General features: G+C 52.6%; 2 gene segments (V, D, J or C); both read left to right on the top strand.

Annotated features, from left to right (window-relative positions):
* Positions 1 to 7,326, top strand: part of LOC124098269 (Ig mu chain C region membrane-bound form-like) — a 167,622-nt gene extending 160,296 nt beyond the window's left edge. The window contains 6 exon segments of the C gene segment in view: positions 3,342 to 3,656; positions 3,744 to 4,085; positions 4,354 to 4,674; positions 4,761 to 5,093; positions 6,843 to 6,958; positions 7,069 to 7,326. Coding sequence covers positions 3,342 to 3,656; positions 3,744 to 4,085; positions 4,354 to 4,674; positions 4,761 to 5,093; positions 6,843 to 6,958; positions 7,069 to 7,077 — 1,436 coding nt within the window.
* The window catches only part of LOC124098272 (immunoglobulin heavy constant alpha 2-like), a 123,486-nt gene that overhangs the window by 2,771 nt on the left and 93,180 nt on the right, over positions 1 to 27,535 (top strand).

The following is a 27,535-nucleotide window of genomic DNA, read 5'->3' as shown; positions in this document are numbered from 1 at the left end:
TTTGTACTGATGTTTCCTCCAATTTGAAGGGGAACGGATCTTTTGGGAAGAGAAGGCTTTTGTGAGGCCCTTGAGGGGCCGTTGTCTAGGATCCATTTTGAACTTCTCCTGAAGTCCCCGTTGAGGGGAAATGGGCAGGAGGGGCTCTAGTGCTTATTAACTTGATGGTTCTGCTCATGATGCTTTTCAATTCACAAAGCTCTACTGACACTGTCTCAGCTTAGGTTATAAATGCAGCTCTGGCTTTTAGATGGTTATTGTGCTTCTAAAGAGCTTCATGGCAAACAGAAGAATTTTAAGTGGCAAATTTAGATAAAATGACTTTTCTGGTCGTTGTCAGTAACGGTTTTAATCTAGAGGGAGCTTAGCATTGGGGGTTAATTTTAGTCTTGGAAGAAGGAGTCCAGGCTAAAGGGTGCTGTCTCCCGGAAGTTGGGCTCTGAGGGAGACGACCCAGAGTGCTTCCCCTGACAGAGCAATGCCGGGGATTCTGGCAGGAAAGGGATTTTTCATTGTTGTTAGGAAAGACCCTACATTCTTGATCTAAATCTCAAGATGTTTCAGTGAATTTGAAGTTGTCAGGATATAGTCTTCCCTGCTGTTCAAGGATGGTAGTGATTGATAAGCTTGCTCTGCAGCCGAGAGCCAGGCAGAATAGGGTAGGAGGGTAGGAGACAGAAGCCAGCAGGGCTGTGCAGGACCCAGGAATGGGGTGGCTTTAGCTGAGGTCTGCTGGGCTGTGCTGGGCTGAGCTGAGCTGGGCTGAGCTGGGCTATGCTGGGCTGAACTGAGCTGGGCTAAGCAAAGCTGAGCTGGGCTGGGCTGAGCTGGGCTTCGGTGGGCTGGGCTGAGCTGAGCTGGGCTGAGCTGGGCTGAGCTGGCTGGGCTGAGCTGGGCTGAGCTGGCTGGGCTATGCTAGGCTGGGCTAAGCAGAGCTGGGCTGGGCTGAGCTGAGCTGAGCTGGCTGGGCTATGCTAGGCTGGGCTGAGCTGAGCTGAGCTGAGCTGAGCTGAGCTGGCTGGGCTATGCTAGGCTGGGCTGAGCTGAGCTGGGCTGGGCTGGGCTGGGCTGAGCTGGGCTGAGCTGAGCTGAGCTGGCTGGGCTATGCTAGGCTAGGCTAAGCAGAGCTGGGCTGGGCTGGGCTGAGCTGAGCTGGGCTGAGCTGGGCTGAGCTGGCTGGGCTGAGCTGGGCTGAGCTGGCTGGGCTGAGCTGGGCTGAGCTGGCTGGGCTATGCTAGGCTGGGCTGAGCTGAGCTGAGCTGAGCTGAGCTGGCTGGGCTATGCTAGGCTGGGCTGAGCTGAGCTGGGCTGAGCTGGGCTGAGCTGGCTGGGCTGAGCTGGGCTGAGCTGGCTGGGCTGAGCTGGGCTGAGCTGGCTGGGCTATGCTAGGCTGGGCTGGGCTGGGCTGAGCTGAGCTGAGCTGAGCTGAGCTGGCTGGGCTATGCTAGGCTGGGCTAAGCAGAGCTGGGCTGGGCTGGGCTGAGCTGGGCTGAGCTGAGCTGAGCTGAGCTGAGCTGGCTGGGCTAAGCAGAGCTGGGCTGGGCTAAGCAGAGCTGGGCTGGGCTGGGCTGAGCTGAGCTGGCTGGGCTATGCTAGGCTGGGCTAAGCAGAGCTGGGCTGGGCTGGGCTGAGCTGGGCTGAGCTGGCTGGGCTAAGCAGAGCTGGGCTGGGCTGGGCTGAGCTGAGCTGGCTGGGCTATGCTAGGCTGGGCTAAGCAGAGCTGGGCTGGGCTGGGCTGAGCTGGGCTGAGCTGGCTGGGCTAAGCAGAGCTGGGCTGGGCTGGGCTGAGCTGGGCTGAGGTGGCTGGGCTTGATGGGCTGACCTGGGCTAAGCTAAGCTTGCTGGGCTAAGCAGGACTGGGCTGAGCTGGGCTGAGCTGGGCTAAGCAGAGCTGAGCTGAGCTGGCTGGGTTAGGCTGGGCTGAGCTGAGCTAAGCAGAGCTGGGCTAGGCTAAGCTGTCTGGGCTGAGCTGAGCCGGGGCTAAGCAGAGCTGATCTGAGCTGAGCTGGGCTTCGGTGGGCTGGGCTGAGCTGAGCTGAGCTGGGCTGAGCTGGGCTGACCTGGCTGGGCTGGCTGAGCTGGGCTGGGCTAAGCAGAGCTAGGCTGGGCTGAGCTGGGCTGAGGTGGACTAAGCAGAGCTGAGCTGGGCTGAGCTGGGCTGGGCTGGGTTGAGCTGAGCTAAGCAGAACTGGGCTGAGCTGGCTGGGCTGGGCTAAGCAGAGCTGGGTTGATCTGGGCTGGGCTGGACTGAGCTGGCTGAGATGGATGAACTGAGCTGGGCTGACAGGGCTTAGCTGGGCTGAACTGGGCAGGGATGAGATGGGTGGGCTCCCATGGGTTCAACGGAGCTGGGCTAAGCCAAGCTGAACCACACTTAGCTGAGCTGAGGTCACGTGGAGTGGACTGGGCTGAGCTTCGCTGAGCTATATGGAACTAAATTGGCTAAACTGAGCTGGGCCGATCTGGGCTTGGATGAGCTGGGCTGTTTTGGGTTATTCTGGGCTTAGCTGGGTTAGCTGCTATAGCAAGGGTGAACTAGCTGAGCTGGGCTGGTCTCTGTGACTTGTGCTGAGCTGGGTGAGGTGACCTGAAATGCATGGGCAGAGCTGCCCTAGACTGGGCATAGCTGAAAGGTGCTGATCTAGAGTCAGCAGGGCTTATGGAAGTTCAGCTCCTTTAGCAAGTCTGAAGAGACTGTTTGGGGCTGGATTGACATCTGCTGGGCCACATGGACCCTGCTGAGCTGAGCTGGCTGTGCCGGTTGGTCCTGGCCAACACTGTCTGGGCAGATATTTGTGATCCACTGTGCTTGGGTGGAGGGTTGCACTGACTCCACGTGCTTCCCACACCCTGCCTGGAGCTGCCTGCCTGGGGAGATTTCAGGGTGAGCTTCTGTGCCCGAGCTGGGTGCTGTGGGAGCTGAGCCTGCCAGTGCTGAGGGCCAGTGCCCAGGAAGAGGCAGAGCTGGCTCAGGCTTGAGCTCCAGCTGAGCCTCCTGCATGGGGAGCCGGGATGCAGGCCTGTCCCTGAGTGCAGGTGTCAGTGCTGCCTGTGGCCAGCTCGACATGTGCTGTTGGGAGCCCCCTCCCACCCTCCTGGCTTTAAAAACTGGGGTCCTACAGCCAGAGGCCCTCCCGCTGCCCCAGAAGCCTCACATCAGTTCAGCTGTCACCTGGCCTCCTGCCACAGCCAGCCTCGTCTGTGCAGGCCGGGGGGCCTACCGGAGGCTCAGCACTGGAGCGAGCTGCAGTGGGGTGGGGGCTGGGAGAAACCCCTGACCAGCAGAGCACAGGAGACGACTTCTCACCCTTCCCTTTCTTTTTGTGCCTCGGGGTCCTCAGCGAGCCAGTCATCCCCGAGCCTCTTCCCCCTCATTTCCTGTGAGAGTCCCTTGTCCGACGAGAGCCTGGTGACCGTGGGCTGCCTGGCCAAGGACTTCCTGCCCGACACAGCCACCTTCTCCTGGAACTTCAAGAACAACACAGCGATCCGTCAGGGTGTCAGGACCTTCCCTTCGACGATGGTGCAGGGCAAGTATGCCGCCACCTCTCAGGTCCTGCTGTCCTCCAAGGACGCCTTTCAGGACCCCGACGAGTTCCTGGTGTGCAGAGTCCAGCATGGCGGTAACAACAAACACAAGGAGGTGCCCCTCCCAGGTGAGGTTGGGGACACTCTGGCCTGGCTGGAGGGAGCTATGGGGGGCTGCTTCACAGGCCGAGCTGACACCTTGTCCCTGATCTCAGGTATTGGAGTGGACCAGTCCCCCAACGTGAGTGTGTTCATCCCATCTCGAGACTCCTTCTCTGGTCCCGGCAAACGCGAGTCCAGCCTCATCTGCCAGGCCACGGACTTCAGTCCCAAGCAGATCACAGTGTCCTGGCTCCGGGAGGGAAAGGTCTTGACGTCTGGCTTCACTACGGGCCCAGTGACCGCAGAAGCCAGTGGGTCCCAACGCTCAACCTTCAAGGTCACCAGCACACTGACCATCACTGAGAGCGACTGGCTGAGCCAGCACGTGTTCACCTGCCGCGTGGATCACAGGGGACTCACCTTCCAGAAGAACGTGTCCTCCGTGTGTGGCACCAGTGAGTGCCCCTGTCCCGGGCCCAGCACTCCCCACACCCTGCCAGGGCACCCACACAGGTTCCCTCAGGTGGTGCCTGCCCCCCAGACGTGCCATCTGCTGCCCGGGCCTGGGCAGGGGCAGAGGCAGCAGAAGCAGCAGTTGGGTGGGGATGGGGGAATCGCCCCTGCTGCAGCAGGACACCAGGGCTGGGCGGATCTGCTGCCACTCCTGGGGAGCTGCCCCCAGTCTCACGTCCACCCACCACTCAACCAGCATTCTCTCCACAGCAAGTCCACCCACAGGCATCCGGGTCTTCACCGTCCCCCCGACCTTTGCCGGCATCTTCCTCACCAAATCGGCCAAGCTGTCCTGCCTGGTCACAGACCTGGCCACCTACGACAGCCTGATCATCACCTGGGCCCGCCAGAATGGAGAGGCTCTGAAAACCCACACCAACATCTCCAGCAGCCACCCCAACGGCACCTTCAGTGCTGTGGGTGAGGCCAGTGTCTGCGTGGAAGACTGGGAGTCCGGGGAGCAGTTCACATGCACAGTGACCCACAATGACCTGCCCTCACCGCTGAAGGAGATCATCTCCAAGCCCAGGGGTAGGCTCGGCCCCCCGCACCCCGCCCCCCCTGCTCCCAGGATCCCCCCGTCCCACCTTCACTCACCACTGTCTCTCTTCTCGCAGAGGCGGCCAGGCACCCCCCGGCCGTGTACCTGCTGCCGCCAGCCCGGGAGCAGCTGCTCCTGCAGGAGTCGGCCACGGTCACCTGCCTGGTGAAGGGCTTCTCTCCCCCGGACGTCTTCGTGCAGTGGCTGCACCGGGGGCAGCCCGTGTCCTCAGACAAGTACGCGACAAGCGCCCCGACGCCTGAGCCCCAGGCCCCGGGCCTCTACTATGCCCACAGCATCCTGACAGTGACCGAGGAAGACTGGAACTCAGGCGAGGTCTTCGCCTGCGTCGTAGGCCACGAGGCCCTGCCACACATGGTGACCGAGAAGACTGTGGACAAGTCCACTGGTAAACCCACCCTGTACAACGTGTCCCTGATCATGTCTGACACGGCCAGCACCTGCTACTGACCCGCTGGCCACCCGCCAGTCCAGGTCCTGGGGTCCCTTCGCTCTGTGTGCACACTAACTGCATCAGTGGAGTGAGATGCCGCATTTTATAAAAATCAGAATAAAAAGATCCGTTCAAAAGATGCTGGTCTTGAGTGTGCGATGCTCTCACCTGCTGTGTCCCTCGCGCCCTCCACGCGGCCCCTCCTGCCTCGCCACCTGCCACCCGCAGCCTCCCAGGGCACTCGGGGTGGGCAGTTGCCACGCTCTTCCTCCAGCTGCTTCCAGAAACAGCCAAAAGCTCTGCCACACCACACATGCAGCACACCCGCACACACAGACACTCGCACACACGGGCACCCATGTCCCCGCACACACAGACTCACACACACACACTGACAGGCAGGCACACGGACTCCCCAGGCACAGGCGCGCCGGGCAGGGACACACAGCACACCCAAGCCCACTCACCTGTGCTCACGAGCACGTGGACGCACTCTGCAGGCCTGGCCTGGGCGGGCCCCAGCCGGGCGGCTGTCCACCACACTCTGGAGCCCTCCCTGCACTGCTGCCTCAGGGCTTCCCGCTGGCCTCTGCTGTCCTTCTGTCTGTGTGTGGAGATGCTTCCCTGGCTCGGCCCGCCTGCACTTTTGCCAGGGCTGCTGTCCTCAGGCCCAGGGCTCAGAGCACCACCCTGGCTCTGCCACTGCAGCTTCTTGGGGAGTCCCAGCCTGTGTCCTGTGGCAGCTGCCCCAGGGACTGGTGCCTCCTGTCCAGGCTCTCGGTGGAGGCTGTGGGTAACCCCAGCAGCCACCTGTGAGAGAAGCAGGGTCCAGGCCACATCCTGACAGAGGAGGCAGTGTCCAGATATGCCCTGAGGGCAGCGGGTGGCCCTGGGTGCCCCTCTGATAAGGACAACTTGGGAGCCCTGTCTGAGCGGTCTGCCCCGCAAGCACCCACCTTGCTCCCCCACCTGGAGAACAGCAGGCAGGAGAAGGCCCAGGGGGCTCGAGGCCTCTGTGGGGAAGACAGGGACCCAACAAGGTCACCAGGCACACAGCCCAGCCTGCGGCCACCTCCTAGACATCCCCCATGTGCTCAGCCCTGGGAGGCCTGGGGTTCAGTTGTCCCCGAGGGCCCATCTGTGCAGGGGCCACAGACTCCACTGAGCACCCGTGTCCCTCCAGTGTCTGTCTGTCCAGTCCCAAGAGCTGTCGTGCTGATAGGGCAGGACCAGCCAGCCAGGACATCCCCACATGGACTCTGCTCTGAGCAGGGGATGGAGTGGCCGAGTGCTGGCAGAGTAAGGAGGGGATGGCCTCGGCCCCCAGCTCCCTCTGCCCATCCCAACCCCAAGACACAGGGAGCCCCCACACTGCGCAGCCCAGGTACTGGGCTAACTCCTCAAGGAAAGTCCACTCTGCCGCAGCCCCCACCTCTGCCCTCCTGCACCTGTCTGTGTGCCACATCATCTTGCTCTCTGTGCCACCCCAGGGCTCCTAGGACCAGGTCCTGGAGTCCCCAGCTCAGCTTGGCCTGTGCGCTGTCTCTGTCCAGCCCACACTGCTGGGCACCCAGCCCATTCTGGCTGGATCTCTCCCAGATGGGCCCAAGAGGCGGGTGGCCAGATGCACTGCTGGCACAAAGCCTGGCTGCTGCTGTGGGCCCAGGCCCAAGCTGACCCTCCTCCCCATGTGTCCCCTTGCAGAGGGGGAGGTGAGCGCCGAGGAGGAGGGCTTCGAGAACCTGTGGACCACTGCCTCCACCTTCATCGTCCTCTTCCTCCTGAGCCTCTTCTACAGCACCACCGTCACCCTGTTCAAGGTAGACTGGCCCTGGGGCTGCAGAGGGGACAGGGGCCCTGGCTGGGTGGCAGTCCTGCCCCACCTCTTAGCTAACCGGGCAGCAATTCACACTGTCTCTGTGGTCCACAGGTGAAGTGACTTATCTGGGGATGGACGTCGGAGGTCAAGAGACTGACCGACCCGCAGGGGCACTGCCTCTGGGCCAGGGCAAGACAGCCTTGTGGCCCATGGACTTGGACCTGAATCCTCCCTGGGTGGCCCTCCAGCTTTGCACTCTAGGTCGCAGGCTGCTTTTGACACTGGCCCCAGCCCTGGGCCTGCTGTCCGCCCTGCTTTGCCCAGCGCGTGCGTGTAGCCTGACACCAATACAGTTGTCCTCTGCTGAAACCGCTCTGTGCCGAAGGGTCTGGCTTCCTTTTCAGACTTTCCATGTTGTGTGGGCATCCTGAGGGAGGAGGCCAGATCCAAAGGGGGCCAAGGGGCAGGGAGCGACCTGGCGAGGCTTGCAAGGTGACACCCCAAAGGAGAGGCCCAGAGGCGGGAGGCCACAGGTGGCTGCTCATGGCTGTGGAGCCTGATGGAAGGACAGTGGCCAGCAGTAAAGAATTCCAGGCCTGGCCTCCTACACAGTCCAAACAGGGAGGCGGCTTGGGCCTCCGTGGGTCTGGCGGGGGCCTCTGCCCACCTTCTCTCTCAGTGCTGTATCTAGCCAGCCTGAGGGCCACGTGCCCCAAGGATTCAGAAGGGCCAGACTGGGCCTCGGGAGCATGTGCACACCTCCTGCAGGGGGCCGGGCATCACACTCTTTGGGGAGGGGGTGCCAGGGACCTGCAGCAGTGGGTGTGGACAGGAGGGAGGAAAGCAGAGCAAAGCTGGGTGGCCTGCGCTTGGTGCCTTCAGGCTGCTGTGACCAAAGCCTGGGCAGGTGGTCTGACCAAGGCACCAGCAGCTTCCTGTCCAGTGAGAGCTGCTTCCTGGTTGGTAGGCAGTTCCTCTTCATGTGGTGGGAGGGACGGGGGTCTTTCTGGGGCTCTTATCCAAGGCCACTCATGCCCTCTGGCCCTAGTCACTTCCTGAAGGCCAGACCTCCCAATGCCGTCACCTTGGTGGTCAAGGCTCAGCAGAGAAAATTTGGGAAGGGACAGAAAGCTTCAGTCCGCGGCAGCTCTTAGGAGATCTCAGGACAGGAGGGCAGAGGACAGGAGAAGCCAGCACCTGGGTCCTGGGCTAGAGTTAGCTCGGAGACAGGACCCTGCAGAGACAAGCATCAGGGGCTGCCCTTGGCCATGGCTGAGGCGTGGACTGCTTGGGCAGTCTACAGGTCCAGGGGAGGCCAGGCCAGCTGTGGGGCAAGGGCCAGCAGAGGCAGTGGTGGGGAAAGGGTTGCAGAGGAAGGGCTGGGATGGTGCCTCACTGAGGGCCAGTCTCCTGCAGCCAGGTCCCCAGAGGGGTGACCTCGAGTGCGGAAGGGCATGGGATCTCATCTTAGCCAGACGTCACAGGATACCCAGCACAGCGTGTCCTCTAGTGGTGCTGGAGGCCAGGCCTGGGCGCCCTGGGGTCGCGGGGCTTGTTCTTCTCGTCAGCAGGGAGAGTGTGCTGCAGGCCTCTCCCGGGGGCCACCTCTCTGAGTGCAGTCTGAGCTGGGCACCCTTTTATGGAGACACGCGTCCTGTGGGATCAGATGCCCGCCCCAGTCCAGCTGGCCTCATCTCAACGTGAGGATGTCTGCAGACTCCATTTCCAAACTCTCATTGTCCTGAGGCCCCGGGACTTGGGACCAGCAGGGCCCAGTGAATCCCATTGCGTCTCGTGTCCTGCGTCTCCTCCAGTGGTGTGGTCATGGGGCCCAGCACTGCGGCACACAGAACCTCAGGGGCAAGAAAGAATATCCAGAGAGGCCCAAGAGTGGGCTTGGGGAAGGCCATCAGGACTGGGCCCTGAGGCTGCCAGGGTCCTGCCCCGGAGTCCCAGGAGAAAGACGCAGGGGAAGGTCAGGGTCTGCATGTTTGGAAGAGCAGGGGCAGGTTCTGCTTCGTTGAGACAGGGAGAGGGCGGGTGCCAGGCCATGCCTGGTGGCCTGGGAGTGGAGAAGAGGTGGCCCTGGGCACAACCCAGTAGCACGAGGGCCTTGGCCCTGCCTGAGCCCTGATGAGGAGGGGGTGGCAGGTCGTGGTGGGGCTGGGGCCGGGGAGAGGCCCATCAGGCTGGGACACAGGAGGCCAGGCCAGCTGTGGGCAGAGGAGGCAGTGGTGGGGAGAAGGACCATCAGGGACCCGACAGGGATCCTCCCAGCCACCCCAGGCCCAGTCCCCGGCCCCACAGAAGCCGCTAGGACCTGCTCCCACCTGGTGTCTGAGAGAAAGTTCCAGGGCCCAGACCGGCTCACAGCTGCAAGGCCTGGGGCCAGGCGGCAGGCAAAGGAAGTTTGAGCCCTCCTCAGGGACCACACGAAGGGCAGCATGTGTGACCCCCACTGTGAGGTGGCTTCGGGAGGCCTCAGAGACTGAACCTGGAACCTGGCCCCACTGACTTGTGTAGATGGCTGGACAGCGGTAGGCATCCTGGCAGGCCCTGCCCTGCCCTGCCTGGTCTCCCGAGAGCTGCGGCTGCTCCTCAGTCCCCACCTGTCTCCCCCCTGGGGGTCTCCCTCTTATGCTCCAGTCCCAAGCCCTGCCACCACCCAGGCCCCCACCCCAACCCCTCCTCCTTGGGCACAGCCTGCATTGGGCCACGGGCTGTGGCTTCTTTCCCCACTTGAGCCCGTGCATTCCCGCCATTGACGTGGCTCCTGGTTGAAGTTTCTCTGCTCGGTGGACAGGAAGGACCCTTCCCCAAGGGCTTCTCAAGGGCTAGTTCCAAGGTGACCCAATTCCTGTTCTCCCATCCCCCTCGCACAGCTGCCCATACTCCTGAAGGTCAGGGGGCCAGACCCAGGGGACCTGAAGGTCACTACCCCCAGTGCTATGAGGGGAACACCCCCGGGGACACACACACACACCAGTGCGGCCGGCAAGGACAGAGAACGGGCCAGGCCAGTGGGCCTCCACCTGAGTCCTCCGCGAGCAGGCCAGCTCCTTGGCCTCCCTTCCTCTCCTGTCTGCCACTGTGTCCTGGGCCAAAGGAGCCTTAAATGAGCTGGGGCTTGAAGGGGCCAGCCAGCCCCCCACCCCTGGAGGTGAGCCTGGGTGGGTGGGGCAGGGTGTGGTGTCCACAGGTCGGCTGCCATGGCGTGGGGGTGTGAGCCTTGGTGGCAGGCCACCCTCCTGAAGGCCTGGCACTGCCACATCTGGTCATGAAGCTGCTCAGCCAACAGATTTTAGAAAATGAGTCCTGTCCCCAGGATGGCCTCTAGAGCCTTGCCCTAAGCCAGCCACATCCAGCCACAGTATCTCACTTCCCAGGGCCACACACGCTGGGCACAGGGAGGAGCTACAGAGGCCACAGAAGGCCAGGCCGGGACCAGCTGGGCCCTCAACCTCCAGTCCTGCCCATGGCTCTGGATCCTGTGCCCAGCAGGGAGATGGTCCTCCTGCTGGGACCCACCCTGCCCACCCACCAGCCAGGCCGTGCTGGCTCAGGGAGGCAGCTGGGGCTCTCTGCCGTCCCTCACGCCACTCCCCAGCTGGGTAGGTGGCCACTGAGCGCTTGGGCTGCCTGAGAATGATCCTGTCCTGTAGCCCCCGGCCAGCCCTCCCACTTCCCCTGTGGACCTCCCCGAGGTCCCCTGTTCCTCCTCACCGGCCTTTCTGTGGGCCTTCTCCCATGGCCTCCGGGGGCCACTCCTTGGCTCCAGAGTCAGCCCAACATAGGTCCCCTCTCCCAGACAGCGGACTCACACTATATGATCAGGAGGCCTGGGCCTGGCCAGCCTGCAACAGCCAGCCTGGCACTCTTGGGTACCACCCTCATTTAAAGCCACGTCCACCAGGACTGTCCACACCCGCCTCTCCACCTCCCCAGGGCCTCCAGGGGCCTGGCTCCTTGGCCCCCGGTCTGACCTCACAGTCTTCTCCTATCTCCTGGGATAGCCACGTCCACCTGAGCCCATGCCGAACCCGGGCCTCAGCTCTGCCCCTCCTGCTCACGAGCACCACGCAGCCTGCTTCTCCACTAACCCCAAGGATCCTTCACCCAGATGGTCACAACAGCCCCTCTGGTCTCTCTGTGGCCAGATTTCTCCTCTGACCCATCCTTCATTCAGCCGCCGAGGTGACCTCTTAGGACATACATCTGGACCGTGCTGGCCGTTAAAGTGTGGAAGACAGTGAGATGCTGCTTGAGCCACAATAAAAGAAAACACCAAATAAACCTTTTAAAAGTATTTTTATTAGTTGTTGGTGGGCCTTTGTTTTATTTTCATATTAGTATGTGGGGCTGAGAAGTGAACCCAGTGCCTTGCATATGCGAGGCAAGTCTGTGCCACTTGGCCACAGCCCCAGTCCCCACCAAACAAACTCTTAAAACACAACTTTATGTAAAGCCACTAAGGACAAGGACTCAGAGAAGTCCAGCTGGCCTAAATCCCCAGATGAGGGGAGACGGCGGCTACTCGTCACCCCTCGGGGCACAGGGAGACAGAGGAGGACACCTGTAAGGGAAGAGGACATAAAGACTCAGCCAGAGTCCTAACATCAGCCTGGCAGGACAGGTCCAGCGCCACTCAGCCCTGCCCACCGACCTCCACACAGGGCCTCTGCCGCGCCAGCCTCGGCCAGGGAGCACGGCCGTGGGTCTCCAGCCTTGCAGAGGCCCTAAGCCCCTCTGGGTGGAGGGTCTGACCCCACCCCAAAGCATTTAGAGCCAGAAGCCAGCCAAGCTGCCCCCAGCCCCAGCACAGCTCCAGCTGGACTGTGTATACACACTACCTCCCTTAAAATCTTCCCACGCTCCTGACTGATCAGGCTCCTCGGCCTGGACATTTCAAGTCTCGCCTCTGCCCAGCACAGGCCTGTGGCACCCTCCACCCCGAGCCAGGGACACTGCCTCTGACACTGTCCCCTGCTCAAGGCCTTCCCCCTCTCCACCAGGTCACCCCACCCACTTTGTGTGCCTCATCTCAGCAGTCACTTCCTGGGGAGGCCTGCACCGGCCAGCGGTCCTGGGCCGGCTCTGGATAGGTCCACTTGAGCACCCAGCACCCAGCCCTCACCCTGGCAGCCCCATTGGCCGGTTCACAGGCAGTCTTTGGTTAGGGTCATCTGCCCCACACAGGGCCTGTGTCCTGCACAGGCAGCAGGAGAAGGCGGTCAGTGGGTGCCTGCTGGGGGAGAGAGGAGCAAGAGGATGGGTGCTCAAGGGGAGAGGTGCTGTCAAGTCCAGCTCCACCTCGCTGCCCACAGGACAAAGGGCCTCTCACCAGGCACTGATTCCTCCCCAGGCCTGGTCAGCCCCAGCTGCCTGGCCTCTGAGGGCGAGGGCCAGAGCGAGAGCAGTGACCACCACAGGGACCTGCAGAGGAGGGCAGGCTGCAGCCCACGCTCTGCCCCTTCTCGGTCCTCTTTTTCATCACTCTGTCCCTTAGCAGTCTCTCCACCTTCAGCAGGGGGGCTCTAGGCTCAGCCCCCATCAGAGTGGGGGCAAGATGCCCTCCTGGGGCACACACTGGAAAGCAATTCAGGGCTGGCAGGGCCATGAGGAGAACCTAGAGGGATGTGAGGGTGTCTGTGGGCCATGGCCACTGCTCGGCCCTTGGCCCTGACCCTTCCTCTGCACCCCTCGGGCTGCAGCCGTCTGTCCCCAGGGCTCTGGGGCAGATGAAGTGGCTCCAGGCCAACAGACACCATCAAACACAGAGAGAGTGCTCAGCCTTGGAGAGGGGACCCAGCCGAGATGTCACCCCACACAGGGACACCCAGCCCCACCTCCTGGCTCCCGTCTCTCCTCCCAGCCTCCCAGCCCCATGAAGACATACTCAGCTGCCGCAGTCTGGCTGGGCACAAATCACGAGCCTCTCAAGCAGGAACAAACTTTATTTCCAAACTCCACCAGCACACTCCCCGGGAACTCTCCCAAACGCCACCTACGCGGCTCCTCCAGGAACACACCACACACACCAACCAGAACTCCCACCACCGGAACTTCACCAACCAACGCAAACTCTTCAGGAATCCCCATGAGAGCTCAACCAGAACTCAACGGGAACTCCTCGAGAACTCAAAAGTCATCATCTTAATGGCTCGCTGGCGTCACCTCTCAACCACTACTTCTGGCAAAAATGCCATGCGTCATCTCGACTCGGCTGTGGCCCTCAACATCTCCCCCCTCTGTTTAATTAAACAATAAGCAATGTGGCTTAGGGACCGTGCCTGTCTTAGGTTGTCCAATACTTCATATGGTCCTTACCGTCATCTGATGAGCTGACCTCAAGGCGTCAGCCTCCTGTCTTAGGTTGGTACCACTGCAATTGGATCATACCTGTCACTGACTACCAGTCCAGCATACAGCCATACTTGTGGAATGGCCTATGCACCAGTGGGGGGGTGAGGTTCTTGCCTCACCTCTGTTGGCCCCCGAATTTTAGACTATCACAAGCAGAAGGGAAGAGGATGCAAAATGCCACGACACCAAGCCAAATGGTGGCTGTTTTTGGAAAAATTGTACCACCGATGACACCATCAGCAAAGATGCCCCAGCACTAACACAATTTGCTGCACCAACAGATAGTTCACAATGCATACAAGTGATACATAGTCCAGGCAAGTTCTGCAAGCAGTTCAAAGCAGAGGAATCCATCAATATGTCCATTTCCTCCCAAAGTAAATCGACTTCTTGATTGAGAATCACTTGTTGAGTTATTATTCATTGATGCATCAGTTTATACAGTTTACTGTGATAGCTATCGAAGAAGCTGTAGTTTGGTTTTATCTTTGTCTTCACCAGCACTGGGATGAAGATAGGAATTCTGGCAATGATGGCTAAAAAAAAAATTATGTAACATTCCAGCAGGAACTAAGAAAACAATTTTTTGAACAATTTACATTATCCTGAACAGAATTATTAAATATAATGAAAAGAAAAGGAGAAAGTAAACAAACAGATCTGTTAACCACCTTTAAAAACAATCCTTAACAGCTGTTTATCTAATTTAAATTAAACCATTTAAATCACGTGAAAAAAAAATATTGGATCCATTTTTTCATGAGCGCTCCTCATATATGATATATGGACATACGCACATACAGACATACAACACAAAACACAAGTGTGCACACATGATACAATACATACAACACATAACATAATAAAGGCCTTGTAGCTTTTTACAGGTGAAATCTCCATTGCAATGTTTAAAACTCCACAGTCAAAAAATAGAACTGATCAGAAAAACATTAACCTAGGTCTGTATGAGCTCAAAAAACAAAATAAAACTTTATGATGTGGGAAAAGGCAATAATAAAATAGATATTGAAAAAAAGCATCCTGGTTACCACCTGGGTTTGACATTTTTTTTTTTCATATCTCATCCTTATTCCTGTAACTTGCATATGGGTCTGAAGGTATTCCCACAAGCAAGCCCCAAGGTTTTTAACATTTGAAATAGGCCTTAATGGTGTTCATTATTCATTAGCCTCCAGGTGTGGGAGAATCACTGTCGAAGATGTAAGAATAGCCAAGCTGGGGTTCTGGATATCAGCTGTTATGGATTTGAGCCAAGTCATCTTCTTTTTGGTCTGTAGAAATTGCTTTGGTTAATCTCTCTGGAATCCAAATCGGCTGCTGTTCCCCCTGTGGAAACACACAAACAGAACCCCAACTCCAGACAATTACTGGGTCAGGACCTTTCCATTGTCCTGTTAGAATATCCTTCCAAAGTACCTTGGGCTTATGTACATTTTTTGGACACATATGCCTTTCCGCAGCACTAAGCCCTGATGAATCCAAATTTAAAAAGTTTAGAGTAAAAAGGGTTATTTTAAGTTTATGTTTGGGATGACATGATTCTATACCTAGCAGACCCAAAAGGGTCTACAAAGAAACTATTAGAGCTAATAAATGAATTCAGCAAAGTGGCAGGATATAAAATCAACACGCATAAATCAAAGGCATTCCTGTATATCAGTGACAAATCCTCTGAAATGGAAATGAGGACAACCACTCCATTCACAATATCTTCAAAAAAAAAAAATACTTGGGAATCAACCTAACAAAAGAGGTGAAAGACTTATACAATGAAAACTACAGAACCCTAAAGAGAGAAATAGAAGAAGATCTTAGAAAATGGAAAAATATACCCTGTTCATGGATAGGCAGAACTAACATCATCAAAATGGCGATATTACCAAAAGTTCTCTATAGGTTTAATGCAATGCCAATCAAAATCCCAACGGCATTTCTTGTAGAAATAGAGAAAGCAATCATGAAATTCATATGGAAAAATAAACGACCCAGAATAGCAAAAACAATGCTAAGCAGGAAGTGTGAATCAGGCGGTATAGCGATACCAGACTTCAAACTATACTACAGAGCAATAGTAACAAAAACAGCATGGTACTGGTACCAAAACAGGCGGGTGGACCAATGGTACAGAATAGAGGACACAGAAACCAATCCACAAAACTACAACTACCTTATATTTGATAAAGGGGCTAAAAGCATGCAATGGAGGAAGGATAGCATCTTCAACAAATGGTGCTGGGAAAACTGGAAATCCATATGCAACAAAATGAAACTGAATCCCTTTCTCTCGCCATGCACAAAAGTGAATTCAAAATGGATCAAGGAGCTTGATATCAAATCAGAGACACGCCGTCTGATAGAAGAAAAAGTTGGCTACGATCTACATTCGGTGGGGTCGGGCTCCAAATTCCTCAATAGGACATCCATAGCACAAAATTTAATAACTAGAATCAACAAATGGGACTTACTCAAACTAAAAAGTTTTTTCTCAGCAAAAGAAACAATAAGAGAGGTAAATAGAGAGCCTACATCCTGGGAACAAATCTTTACTCCTCACACTTCAGATAGAGCCCTAATATCCAGAGTATACAAAGAACTCAAAAAATTAGACAATAAGAGAACAAACAACCCAATCAACAAATGGGCCAAGGACCTGAACAGACACTTCTCAGAGGAGGACATACAATCAATCAACAAGTACATGAAAAAATGCTCACCATCTCTAGCAGTCAGAGAAATGCAAATCAAAACCACCCTAAGATACCATCTCACTCCAGTTAGATTGGCAGCCATTATGAAGTCAAACAACAACAAGTGCTGTCAAGGATGTGGGGAAAAGGGTACACTTGTACATTGCTGGTGGGACTGCAAATTGGTGCAGCCAATTTGGAAAGCAGTATGGAGATTTCTTGGAAAGCTGGGAATGGAGCCACCATTTGACCCAGCTATTCCCCTTCTCGGTCTATTCCCTAAAGACCTAAAAAGAGCATGCTACAGGGACACTGCTACATCGATGTTCATAGCAGCACAATTCACAATAGCAAGACTGTGGAACCAACCTAGATGCCCTTCAATAGATGAATGGATAAAAAAAATGTGGCATTTATACACAATGGAGTATTACTCTGCATTAAAAAATGACAAAATCATAGAATTTACAGGGAAATGGATGGCAGTAGAGCAGATTATGCTAAGTGAAGCTAGCCAATCCCTAAAAAACAAATGCCAAATGTCTTCTTTGATATAAGGAGAGTAACTAAGAACAGAGTGGGGTCGAAGAGCATGAGAAGAAGATTAACATTAAACAGGGATGAGAGGTGGGAGGGAAAGGGAGAGAGAAGGGAAATTTCATGGAAATGGAAGGAGACCCTAAGAGTTATACAAAAGTACATACAAGAGGAAGTGAGGGGAAAGGGAAAAATAATACAAGGGGGACAAATGAATGTCAGTAGAGGGGGCAGAGAGAGAAGAGGGGAGGGGAGGGGAGGGGAGGGGGGATAGTAGAGGATAGGAAAGGCAGCAGAACATAACAGACACTAGTATGGCAATATTTAAATCAATGGATGTGTAACTGATGTGATTCTGCATCTGTATATGGGGTAAAAATGGGAGCTCATAACCCACTTGAATCAAAGTGTGAAATATGATATATCAAGAACTATGTAATGTTTTGAACAGCCAACAATAAAAAATTTTAAAAAAAAGTTTATCTTTGGGGGATATATACCCCTTTCCAATTCCCTCTTTTTGCTTTAATAAGTACATTTTAATAGTTTGATGAGCTCTTTCAACTATGCCTTGTCCCTGTGGATTGTATGGGATTCCTATTATGTGAGTAATGCCAAATGATGAGCAAAATTGTTTAAAAGAGGTAGAAGTATAACCAGGGGCATTATCTGTTTTTAACTGTTTTGGAACGCCCACAGTGCAAAATTTTGTAAGCAATGAGCTATAATATCTTTAGTTTTTTCTCCGGCATGAAGGGAGCCCATCAAAAAATCCGGAAGAAGTATCAATGTAACATGCAAATATTTTAATTTTCCAAATTCTGGCAAGTATGTGACGTCCATCTGCCAAATATGGTTAGGTATCAGTCCTCTAGGATTGACTCCAAGACTAACTGTGGTAAAAAGGTCACACAATTTTGACATAGCTTGTTACTTAGTTATTTTAAAACACTTTTGTAAAGTATTAGCATTGACATGGAAACTTTTATGAAAATTTGTAGCTTCTTCTAGTGTAGAGAAAATATGTATGTCATGTGTAGTTTTATCTGCTAAATCATTGCCCAAACTAAGGGCGCCAGGCAATCCTGTATGTGCTCTGATATGTCCTATAAAGAATGGATCTTTTCTGTCCCAGATTAGACTTTGTATAGTGGAAAACAAAGGGAAAACTGTAGAGGAAGGGGAAATCCTACCAGCATCTTCAAGGGATACTATAGCATTAACTATATACTGACTATCAGAAAATAAATTAAATACAGAATCTTTAAACATCACAAAAGCTTGTAAAACTGCATTAAGCTCTACCTTTTGAGCTGATTGTTTGGGTACTAAAAATGTAAAAGTTTGATCAGGGGTAACTACTGCTGCTGTACCATTATTTGACCACCAGTGAATATATTTGGAGCATTCATGATAGGTGTTTTTCTTGTCATGTTTGGAAAAACTACAGGATGCGAAGACCAAAAATACAACAAAGGATTAGATGGTAAGTGGTTATCAAATGAAACATCAGATTTGCACATGATTATTGCCCAAGTATTTAACTCATTAGCTAACTCATCAATTTGATTCATAGTATATGGAGTAATAATTTTATTGGGAGAAATTCCAAACACTCCCTTCGTTGCTTTTATTCCTTTGAGTATTAATTGTCCTATAGCCTCAGGATACCTAGTAAGAATAGTGTTAGGAGAATAAGATAAATGTATCCACAATAATGGACCTTCTTGCCAAAATACTCCCGTACGAATATTTTTTGTTGGTAGTACAATAAATAATAAAGGCAAACTTATATCAATTCTATCCAAATGCATATTTTCCATATATGTTTCAGTGATTTTTAATGTCTTTCTTGCTTCAGGCATCAACATGTGGGGTGAATTTGGATCTGATGGACCTTTTAGGATATCAAATAAAGGTCCCAACTCTCCTGTTGATATGCCTAGATAAGGCCTTATCCAATTTATGTCTCCTAATAACTTTTGAAAGTCGTTAAGTGATTTGAGTTGATCTACTCATATTTGAATTTTTGGTGGATGGACCATGGTTGAGGATAATAGAACTCATAAATAATTAATTGGAAAATTTAATTGTACTTTATCTATTGCTATCTCTAGATTATAATTTTTTAATAAGTTTGAAGTGTGGCATAACATTCTAGCAATGTGTTTTTATCTTTGTGTGCTAACAATACATCATCCATATAGTGAAATATTTGTAGTTCAGGATTTTGATTTCTAAGTGGCTGGATTACTTTGTTAACATAAATTTGACACATAGTTGGGCTGTTAGCCATACCTTGAGGGAGTACTTTCCATTCATATCTCTGATCAGGACCTTCATGATTCAGTGCAGGGATAGTAAATGCAAAACGTGGACTATCCTCAGGATGAATTGGAATTGAAAAAAAAACAATCTTTAATATCCATAGATAAAACATACCAGGTTTTTGGCAAAGCAGACAATTGGGGAATCCCTGATTGAGCAGGTTCCATAATAACCATCTCATTATTAATGGCTCTTAAATCTTGCAATAATCTCCATTTACCAGATTTCTTTTTAATGACAAAAATGGGAGTATTATGGGGAGATATGGAAGGTTGTATATGTTCCTCCAATAATTGTTGTTTGACCAGGTCATGGGCTGCTTGTATCTTTTCTTTAGTTAGGGGCCACTGAGGAACCCACACTGGTATTTCTGATTTCCAAGTAATTTTTATTGTCTCAATGACCCCTTCTGAAAATCCAACCCATGTCTGTCTGTTCCTTGATCTATTTGTATTGGTGCTGCTATACCTTGTTCTTGTTTTTCTAATCTTTTTCCTTTCCTAAAACCTTGTCTAGCCCTAATAGTGGGTACATTTGGATTGATGTTATTTGTTAATGTCAAACCTAATTGATCTAGAACATCTCATCCCCATAAATTTATAGGAATATGATCCAATACATATGGCTGTATAGTTCCTTCACATCCTTCAGGATCCTTCCAATCTAATACCATTGCACTTCTATGGGGATTAGTCACCACTCCTAGGCCTCGAAGCGTTTGAGTGGCTTGTTGTAATGGCCAATGTTTCAGCCATTCTTGACGAGAGATGATGCTAAGGTCTGCACCTGTGTCCAGTAGTCCATTAAATCCATATCCTTGAATATTTAGTTTTAGCATGGGGTGAGAATCTAAATTTAAAGACAGCATAGCCCAATCTACACCTGTGGAGCCTAATCGCCTGGAACCTCTTTCTACAGTATGACTGGAAAATTTATCATGCAAGCTGGGTATTATTAATAACTGTGCTATTCTATCTCCTGGTGAAATTACTGATATACCTCTTGGAGAACTAGCTATAATTTTTATTTCACCTTCATAATCAGGATCAATTACCCCAGGACTTATCATAAGTCCTTTTAGAGTAGAAGAACTGCGTCCGAATAATAAGCCTACTGTTCCTTTGGGAAGAGGTCCTTTTACTCCTGTGGGAATGATTTGAACTCCCATCTCTGGAGTTAGTACTGCTCTGGCGGAGGCGCAGATGTCCAACCCTGCGCTCCCTCTGGTTTGTCTGATGAGGGATCTAATGGACAATGTGTCCTGGGCACTACCCTGATGGTGTTGCTGGTTTCCTCCAGTGCCCCATATATTTGTGGTCGTGGGCCCCAGAGCATTGGGGCCCCCTGTCTGTTTTTTGGCAATGAAGCCCGATGCTTTTCTCCACAATATCATGGGTAAACACCTGGTCCTTGTCCATTTTTTGATAATGGAGTACCCTCTATGGTGGTTTGAGAATGGCATTCATTAGCCCAATGTCTCCCTCTATGGCATCATGGGAAAATACCCGGTATTCTACTCCTTTGATACCTAGCTTTGTTAAACCCTCCTCCTATGGGGCAATTCTTTTTAAAATGTCCTGTTTGTTCACAATTATAGCATGTTTTTGGCCTGGCATCTAAAGCCTGTTGTACTGCAGCTGCCAAGACTTGCCCTTGTTCATTAATGTCTCTCCATAATTTAATATATGTGTTTAAATCTCCATGTTTCCATGGTCTAATGGCCTCCTTGAACCATCTGTTTGCTTGCTCAAGGGCTAGCTGTTTAATTAATGGCATTGCTTGTTCTGTGTCCCCAAAAACTCTGGTAGCTGTTTGAATAAGCCTATCTACAAATTCAGCATAAGGTTCATTAGCTCCTTGTATTATCTTAGATAATTGACCTTGTAAATCTCCATGTCCTTGTAAAGTCTTCCATGCCCTAACTGCATCTGCAGCAATTTGTGAGTATATAACAGGATCATATCTAATTTGTTGCTGATGATCCTCATAAGGTCCTTTTCCTAACAACATATCTAGATTTCTCTGAGGATAACCAGCTGCTGCATATCGCCTAGCCGTCTCCATGCAAAATTCCTCATTGGCAACCTTCCATAACAGGTATTGTCCTCCATTTAGCACAGCTTTACACATATTAGCCCAATCTGCTGGCGTCATGTCCAAGTTGGTAATGGATTCGACCATGCTTACAGTGAAGGGTGCTTGGGAACCATAGGTTGTTACAGCCTCCTTTAACTGCTTCACTGTTTTGAAATCTAAAGCACGGTGAATTCGCTGCCCTCCTGCCTGCTCAAGTACAGGGCATGCTAATCTTTGAGGTCCTGTCTCAGGATCCCATCTATCAACTATGGGGGTTGGGGGCCCCATAGATGGAGCTGTTGGTTCGACACTTACACCCTCTGGTGATAGAACGGTGTTAGTAGCAGCCTCCTGTTGTAACTTTTCCCCTGATAGTTCTTCCTCCTTTAAATTTTCTTCCTCTGTCTGACTAGCTCGAGAGACCTTCTCTTTTACTTGATCTAAAATGTCTTTCTCCATGGTCTGAACCTCTAACAATTTACTTAACACTCTTTCAGTTTGTTTTTTACTAATTTCTAATCTACTATAAAAATAACGCCACCCAACAAGATAACACAAAACAAAACCGAAACAGAATGAAACAAAAACGGAACAAGAAATCGTTGTATCAATTTTCCTATTTTCTTGAAATGTATTTTCGTGGTCTATCTCTATCTCTTCCTCAGGGCCAACAAACTTCAAACCTTTAGCCAACCATTTTTCCCAGTTTGCCTGAGAAAGTTCTAGGGATAGGCAGCTTGAAACAAAAACAAAACAAATCAAAACAAGAACACATTGTTTTTTGAAATGGTCACCCATTCTCTTGCCTTCCCTCAGGGGCAAGCAATTTCACTTACCTCTGAGCTTCAGGCGTTCCCCGCAAGGCCCACCAAATGCCGCAGTCTGGCTGGGCACAAATCACGAGCCACTCAAGCAGGAACAAACTTTATTTCCAAACTCCACCAGCACACTCCTAGGGAACTCTCCCGAACGCCACCCACAAGGCTCCTCCAGGAACACACCACACACACCAACCGGAACTCCCTCCACCGGAACTTCACCAACCAACGCGAACTCTTCAGGAATCCCCGCGAGAGCTCAACCAGAACTGAACGGAAACTCTGCGAGAACTCAAAAGTCATCATCTTTTTTTTTTAATATTTTTATTTTTTAGTTTTTGGTGGACACAACATCTTTGTATGTGGTGCTGAGGATCGAACCCGGGCCGCACGCATGCCAGGCGAGCGTGCTACTGCTTGAGCCACATCCCCAGCCCCAGAGCAGTGAGAAACACATTTCTGCTGTTCAGGAGCACCCAGACTGAGGTCTTCTATGGCACAGTCCCAAGGAGACTCACTGTCGGCCGGCAACTCCCAGCAGCACGCAGAGAGCCTGCATGGACGCTGGACGGCCTCTCATTCTGCACTGAGGATTAGGGGCCCTTGGGGGGGGTCCATGTCAGCAGTCAGGGCTCTGTGTCTCTGCCCCTCCTGCTCATGGCTGGAGGTGGGCACAAGGGAGCGTCAGTGGCAGCCCCTCCCCTGACAAGTCCACAGCCCTGGCTCCCAGAGGCCACACCTGGTCTCCTCACTGGCTATCCCTCCGAGTGTCCCCTTGGTGGACTCGCCTGGTCTCAGCTCCCGGTGGCTTCTGCTCAGTTTCAGTTCGTGTCTCTGCCCCTCAGGGTGGGCTCATGGTCCACATGTGGCCCTGGGGTCAACAGCACATCTCCTGGTCAGGACTCCCCATGCAGGATACCATGGCCCCCTCAGCTGTCCTCATACTGACCCTGGAACCTGTGGGTCTGGAAGGGACTCTGTAGATGTGATTGAGTGAAGGGGCTTGAGATGGGCATCCAGGTAGCCCAACGTGTAGTCACAAATGTCCTTACAACAGACTGGGGGACCTGACTCAGGTGACAGGACATGCCAGCCAAAGTCACTGAGAGCCGTGGGATGCGGAGGGCCACCCACCAGGGAGCACAGCTGGAGCTAGAAGACAGAAAGATCTGGACAGCCCCCAGAGCCCAGGAGTGGCCTCTGTCCTGTGAGCCTGCCCACCCCAGCCCAGCCCCAATGGACTCACGCTGGGGTCCAGCACAGAGATCGGACATCCAGAGTAAGTCAGTAGCTCTCTTTCCCTGTAGCCGTGACAGCCGATGCCCAGACTCTCCCCAGAGCAAATGCTCCACCTGCTGATGGTGCAGCTCTCCAGCAGCTTAGAGCAAGCCCCAGACCCTCAACCCACACCTTTCTCTCCACACCCTCCGTCCCAACAGGCTCTGCAGCTGGGCCCAGAATCCACCCAAGAGCTACCTTCCCGGCTCAGCTGGCCCTCAGTCAGAGCTTTTGTACTGTGCCGGACAGTGCAGCGGCACCCTGGGGGTCTTCCTGGCCACCTTTCCTACCATGCCTCTTCCCCCTAGGCAGCAAGGGTCCCAGGGCTGCAGCACCTGGGATGGAGACTCAGGGCTTGCCAAGCCCAAGACACCTTCCCATGTCACCAGAAGGCAGGTCCTGAGACCTAGGAGCCTGATAGCTAGCAGCACCTGACTCTGCTTCCTGTCCAAGCACACACACGTGCACATAGGCACACACCCATGCATGAACACATGCACACAGATAACACATGCACACATACACACAAGCACACACACACACACCCATGCACACAGGCAATGTACGCACATGAACATGCACACAACATGCACACACACGTGCACACAGGCAACACACGCACATGCACACACAAGCACATGTGCACACAGGCACACACCCATGCACACACACATGCACAAAGCAATGCATGCACATGCATTCACAAGCACACATGCACACATGTACCAGGCAACTCACGCACACGCACACACAAGCACGTGTGCACACAGGCACACAACCATGCACACAGGCAATGTACACACAAGCACACATGCACACAGGCACACATCTATGCTCACACATGCACACAGGCAATGCACACACACACACAAGCACACATGCACACAGGGACACACCCATGCACACACACATGCACACGCGCAGCCCTGTGCTTCCCAAGCTCACAGGACCCCTGGTGAGGACTGTGCCCAGCCTCCATCTCCTCCAGACCCATCAGGACTGCATGCCCCACCCCTTGGCTTGGAGCCTCCCTGACTGCTCTAATTAATTGCCACAAGCCCAGCTCTCGCCCTCCCCTGCTGGGACATCTTCTGGCCTTGTGCACTCCCAGTTCACCCTCATGTCCTGCGGGCTCCAGGAGAATAGGGTTGCTCCTGTCTTCCCTTCAGCTCCAGCTACTGGCACACAGCCCTGAACGGACACATGGACTCGGGGCCCTAGCACCGTCCTGACTTGTAGGGTCCCAGGTCTGCCTCCCCAACCCCTCCACCTCCACGTGATGCAGACAGGTTGGATTTCTTTCCCAAAGCAATTCCCTCTGAAGAGACCATGGACCCTGGACCCTCTCACTCATGGTCATCATCCATCTGCTTCCCACTGGGGGTCCAGGTCCAGCAGGGCAGCCAGCAGACACACCCTACCAACCAGGAGAGCTGGATGAAGGAAGAGGGAGGAAGGGCCTGCTGGTCAGTAGGCAATCCTGCAGCCTGAAGGCCAGCTTGGCCCCTGCCCCAGTGGTCTCCAGTCTGGCCTTGCAGGAGGGGCCTCCTGGTGTGGTGATGGGGCGGCTCCTCCGGCCTTGTACTTGCCCAGAGCCCCCTCCACAGACCCCTGGATGGCTTGAGGGGCATCAGGCACCAGGACTCTGGCCCATGGCTTGCCTAGAACAGTGGCCACTAGACTAGTTCAGAGGGGCTGTATGGGGGCTTTTTTCTGTCCAGGAAACGTATTTATAGAAATGCCCAAAACCGTGTGATGCGGTGCCCGTGGCCTTCTTTCAGCACCGCCTTCCGGTGTCAGGCACGTGGTGCAGCCAGCACATGGGTCCTCCACCCGCTGATCTGACTCGCTGCCTTCAGCCACCTCACCCACAGGGCTGGGGGCTGTTCCCAGCAGCTTTCCTGCTGCACAGCAGTCAGCTGGCTCCCGCCCACCAGAGAAAGCCCTCTGCTGCAGACATGTGGCAGCCAGATGGCCCTGGGGCCTCCGCGGGACTGGGGCTGTGTGCCCTTCCCGGCACCAAAGCCACAGGCCGTAACTCAGCCTGCCTGGGGGTGAGGCTGTTGACATGCTTCATGTCCCCCACGTCCACAGCCTGGCCGGTTGAGGAGCCCTGCCTCAGGCAGCCCCTCAGGCAGCACATCTGTTTCCACTCTGGTGACAAACAGGATGTGCGGGCCCTCCCACGCCTCATCCAGGCCGCGTGGAGCCTGCTGGGTCACCACCAACCGCCTGGCCCCGCACACCCTCTCCTGGAGTTTGTGGGGAAGTCTGGGCCCACCCCAGCCCCCTGGCTCACAGACTGAGGCCTCCAGGCCAGAAGCCAGGCTTTGGTGTCCAGAAGAAGGGCCTCCCAGAGGCCCAAAGGTCTCCAGCAAGGGCCCATGTCCACACTGGGGCCATGGCTGGGTCTGCACTGGCCAAGTGTGTTCTGGAAGATATACCAGACCTCAAAAGAGAATTGTGGGAATAAAAGCAGAAACAAAAAGGATTTTTTTTGTCTCCTTCCAAAGACAAATTCAGGGCCAGCAGTGGTACAAACCAGCAATGAGACCAGAAGGAATTATGGGAAAGGACACCTTCCCTGCCCATGAACAAGGGCTGCCTAGGACAGTGCAAAGACCAGGAACTGAAGACAGTGAAACTGAAAGAGCAGGTCGTCCTGAAGGGTCAAGCCACCATAGCAACAGCACTAGGGAGACACACCAAAAAGTCTGCGGCCAGGTTCTCCTAAGGAGAGGCCAACACAGTGTGGATATGGGTGGAGTAGATGTAGGTGTGGGCTATGGATACAGACACTGAGAGATGGAGCAAGAAAGCATGGATAGCAGAGATGATATGGATACAGATATAGATGGATATATCATAGATGGATGGACAGATGACAGATGATATCAATACAGATCAAGATGGACAGGTGATGGAAGGATGGATGATAGATTATATGAATACAAATAGAAATGGATAGATCATGGATGGGTGGATAGATGATATGTATACAGAATCAGATGGTTAGATCATGGATGGGTAGATGACAGCAATATGACACAGATACAGAAGGATCAATTTTGAACGGGTATAGTGATGATAGCTGACATATAGATGCAGATAGATAGATTTGGATGGGTGGATAGGTGATAGATGATATTAATACAGAAACAGATCATGAATGTGTTGATAGATGAACAATTATTTGGATTCAAAATTAGATAGAAAGCTATGGATATATAGATGACAGGTGATATAGATACAGACACAGATGGATCGATCATAGATGGGTACATAGGTAATGCATAATATGGATACAGTGACAGATGATTAGATCTCTGATAGGTGGATAGATGAAAGTATATACGGACCTGGATACTGATGGATAAATCATGGATGAGTGCACAGATAACAGAAATACAGATAGGGATGGATAGATGACCTGATAGGAGAGATGACAGCTGTCATGGATACAGATACAGATGGACATATGGTGGATGTTTTATAGATAAAAGATGACATGGAAACAAATCCAGGTGGCTCAAACATGGTTGTAGGGATAGATGATAAGTGACATGGATACAGATACAGAGGGATGGATCACACATGGCAGGATAAATGATAAACAAGATCATGGGTGGGTAGATAGGTGATGGATGATATGGATAGAGATACATCATGGATGGGTAGATGATAGACAATATGGAAACAGATACAGATTGATGGATCACAGATGGATACTAACATGATAAATCATACAGATATAGATACAGATGGATAGATCATGGATAGGTGGATAGATGACAGATGAAATGGATGGATAGATCATAAACAGGTAGATAAATTATACATAACATGGATACAGATCCTGATGGAGAGGTCATCGATGGGTGTATAAATGATAGATGACATCAATACAGATTTTTATGGTTGTTCATGAATGGGTGGATAGATGATAGAGGACTGGATATAGATACCAATGGAGAGATCATAGATGGTAGATAGATGATAAGGATACAGAAACAGATGGGTAGATCATGGATGGTTAAATTACAGATGATATGGCTATACATACACAAGGGTAGATAGATGACAGATGACATGGACACAGGTGCAGATGGATAGATCATTAATGGGTTGACAAATGATAGATGATGAATACATATGCAGATGGGTAGATCATGCATGGTTGGATACATGATAGAGGATAAGGAAACAGATACAGAAAGATTGATCATGAATTGGTGGATGGATGATAGATGACATGTATACAGATACAGATGGATAGATCATGAATGGGTGGATACATAAATGATGATTTTGAGCCAGAATCAGATGGATAGATCATGGGTGTCTAGATGACAGATGCCTTGGATACAGATACACATGGATAGGTCAGATGGGTGGATAGATGAAAGTTGATATGGTCCTAAATACAGAAGGGTAGGTCATGGATTGGTGGACAGATGACATGGATGTGGA

This window comes from Marmota monax, unplaced genomic scaffold, assembly GCF_021218885.2.
Source record: "Marmota monax isolate L192 unplaced genomic scaffold, Marmota_monax_Labrador192_F-V1.1 WCK01_AAM20220418_F8-fsc00190, whole genome shotgun sequence".
NCBI classification, from domain to species: Eukaryota; Metazoa; Chordata; class Mammalia; order Rodentia; family Sciuridae; genus Marmota; species Marmota monax.
This window is presented reverse-complemented; position numbering and strand designations above follow the sequence as displayed.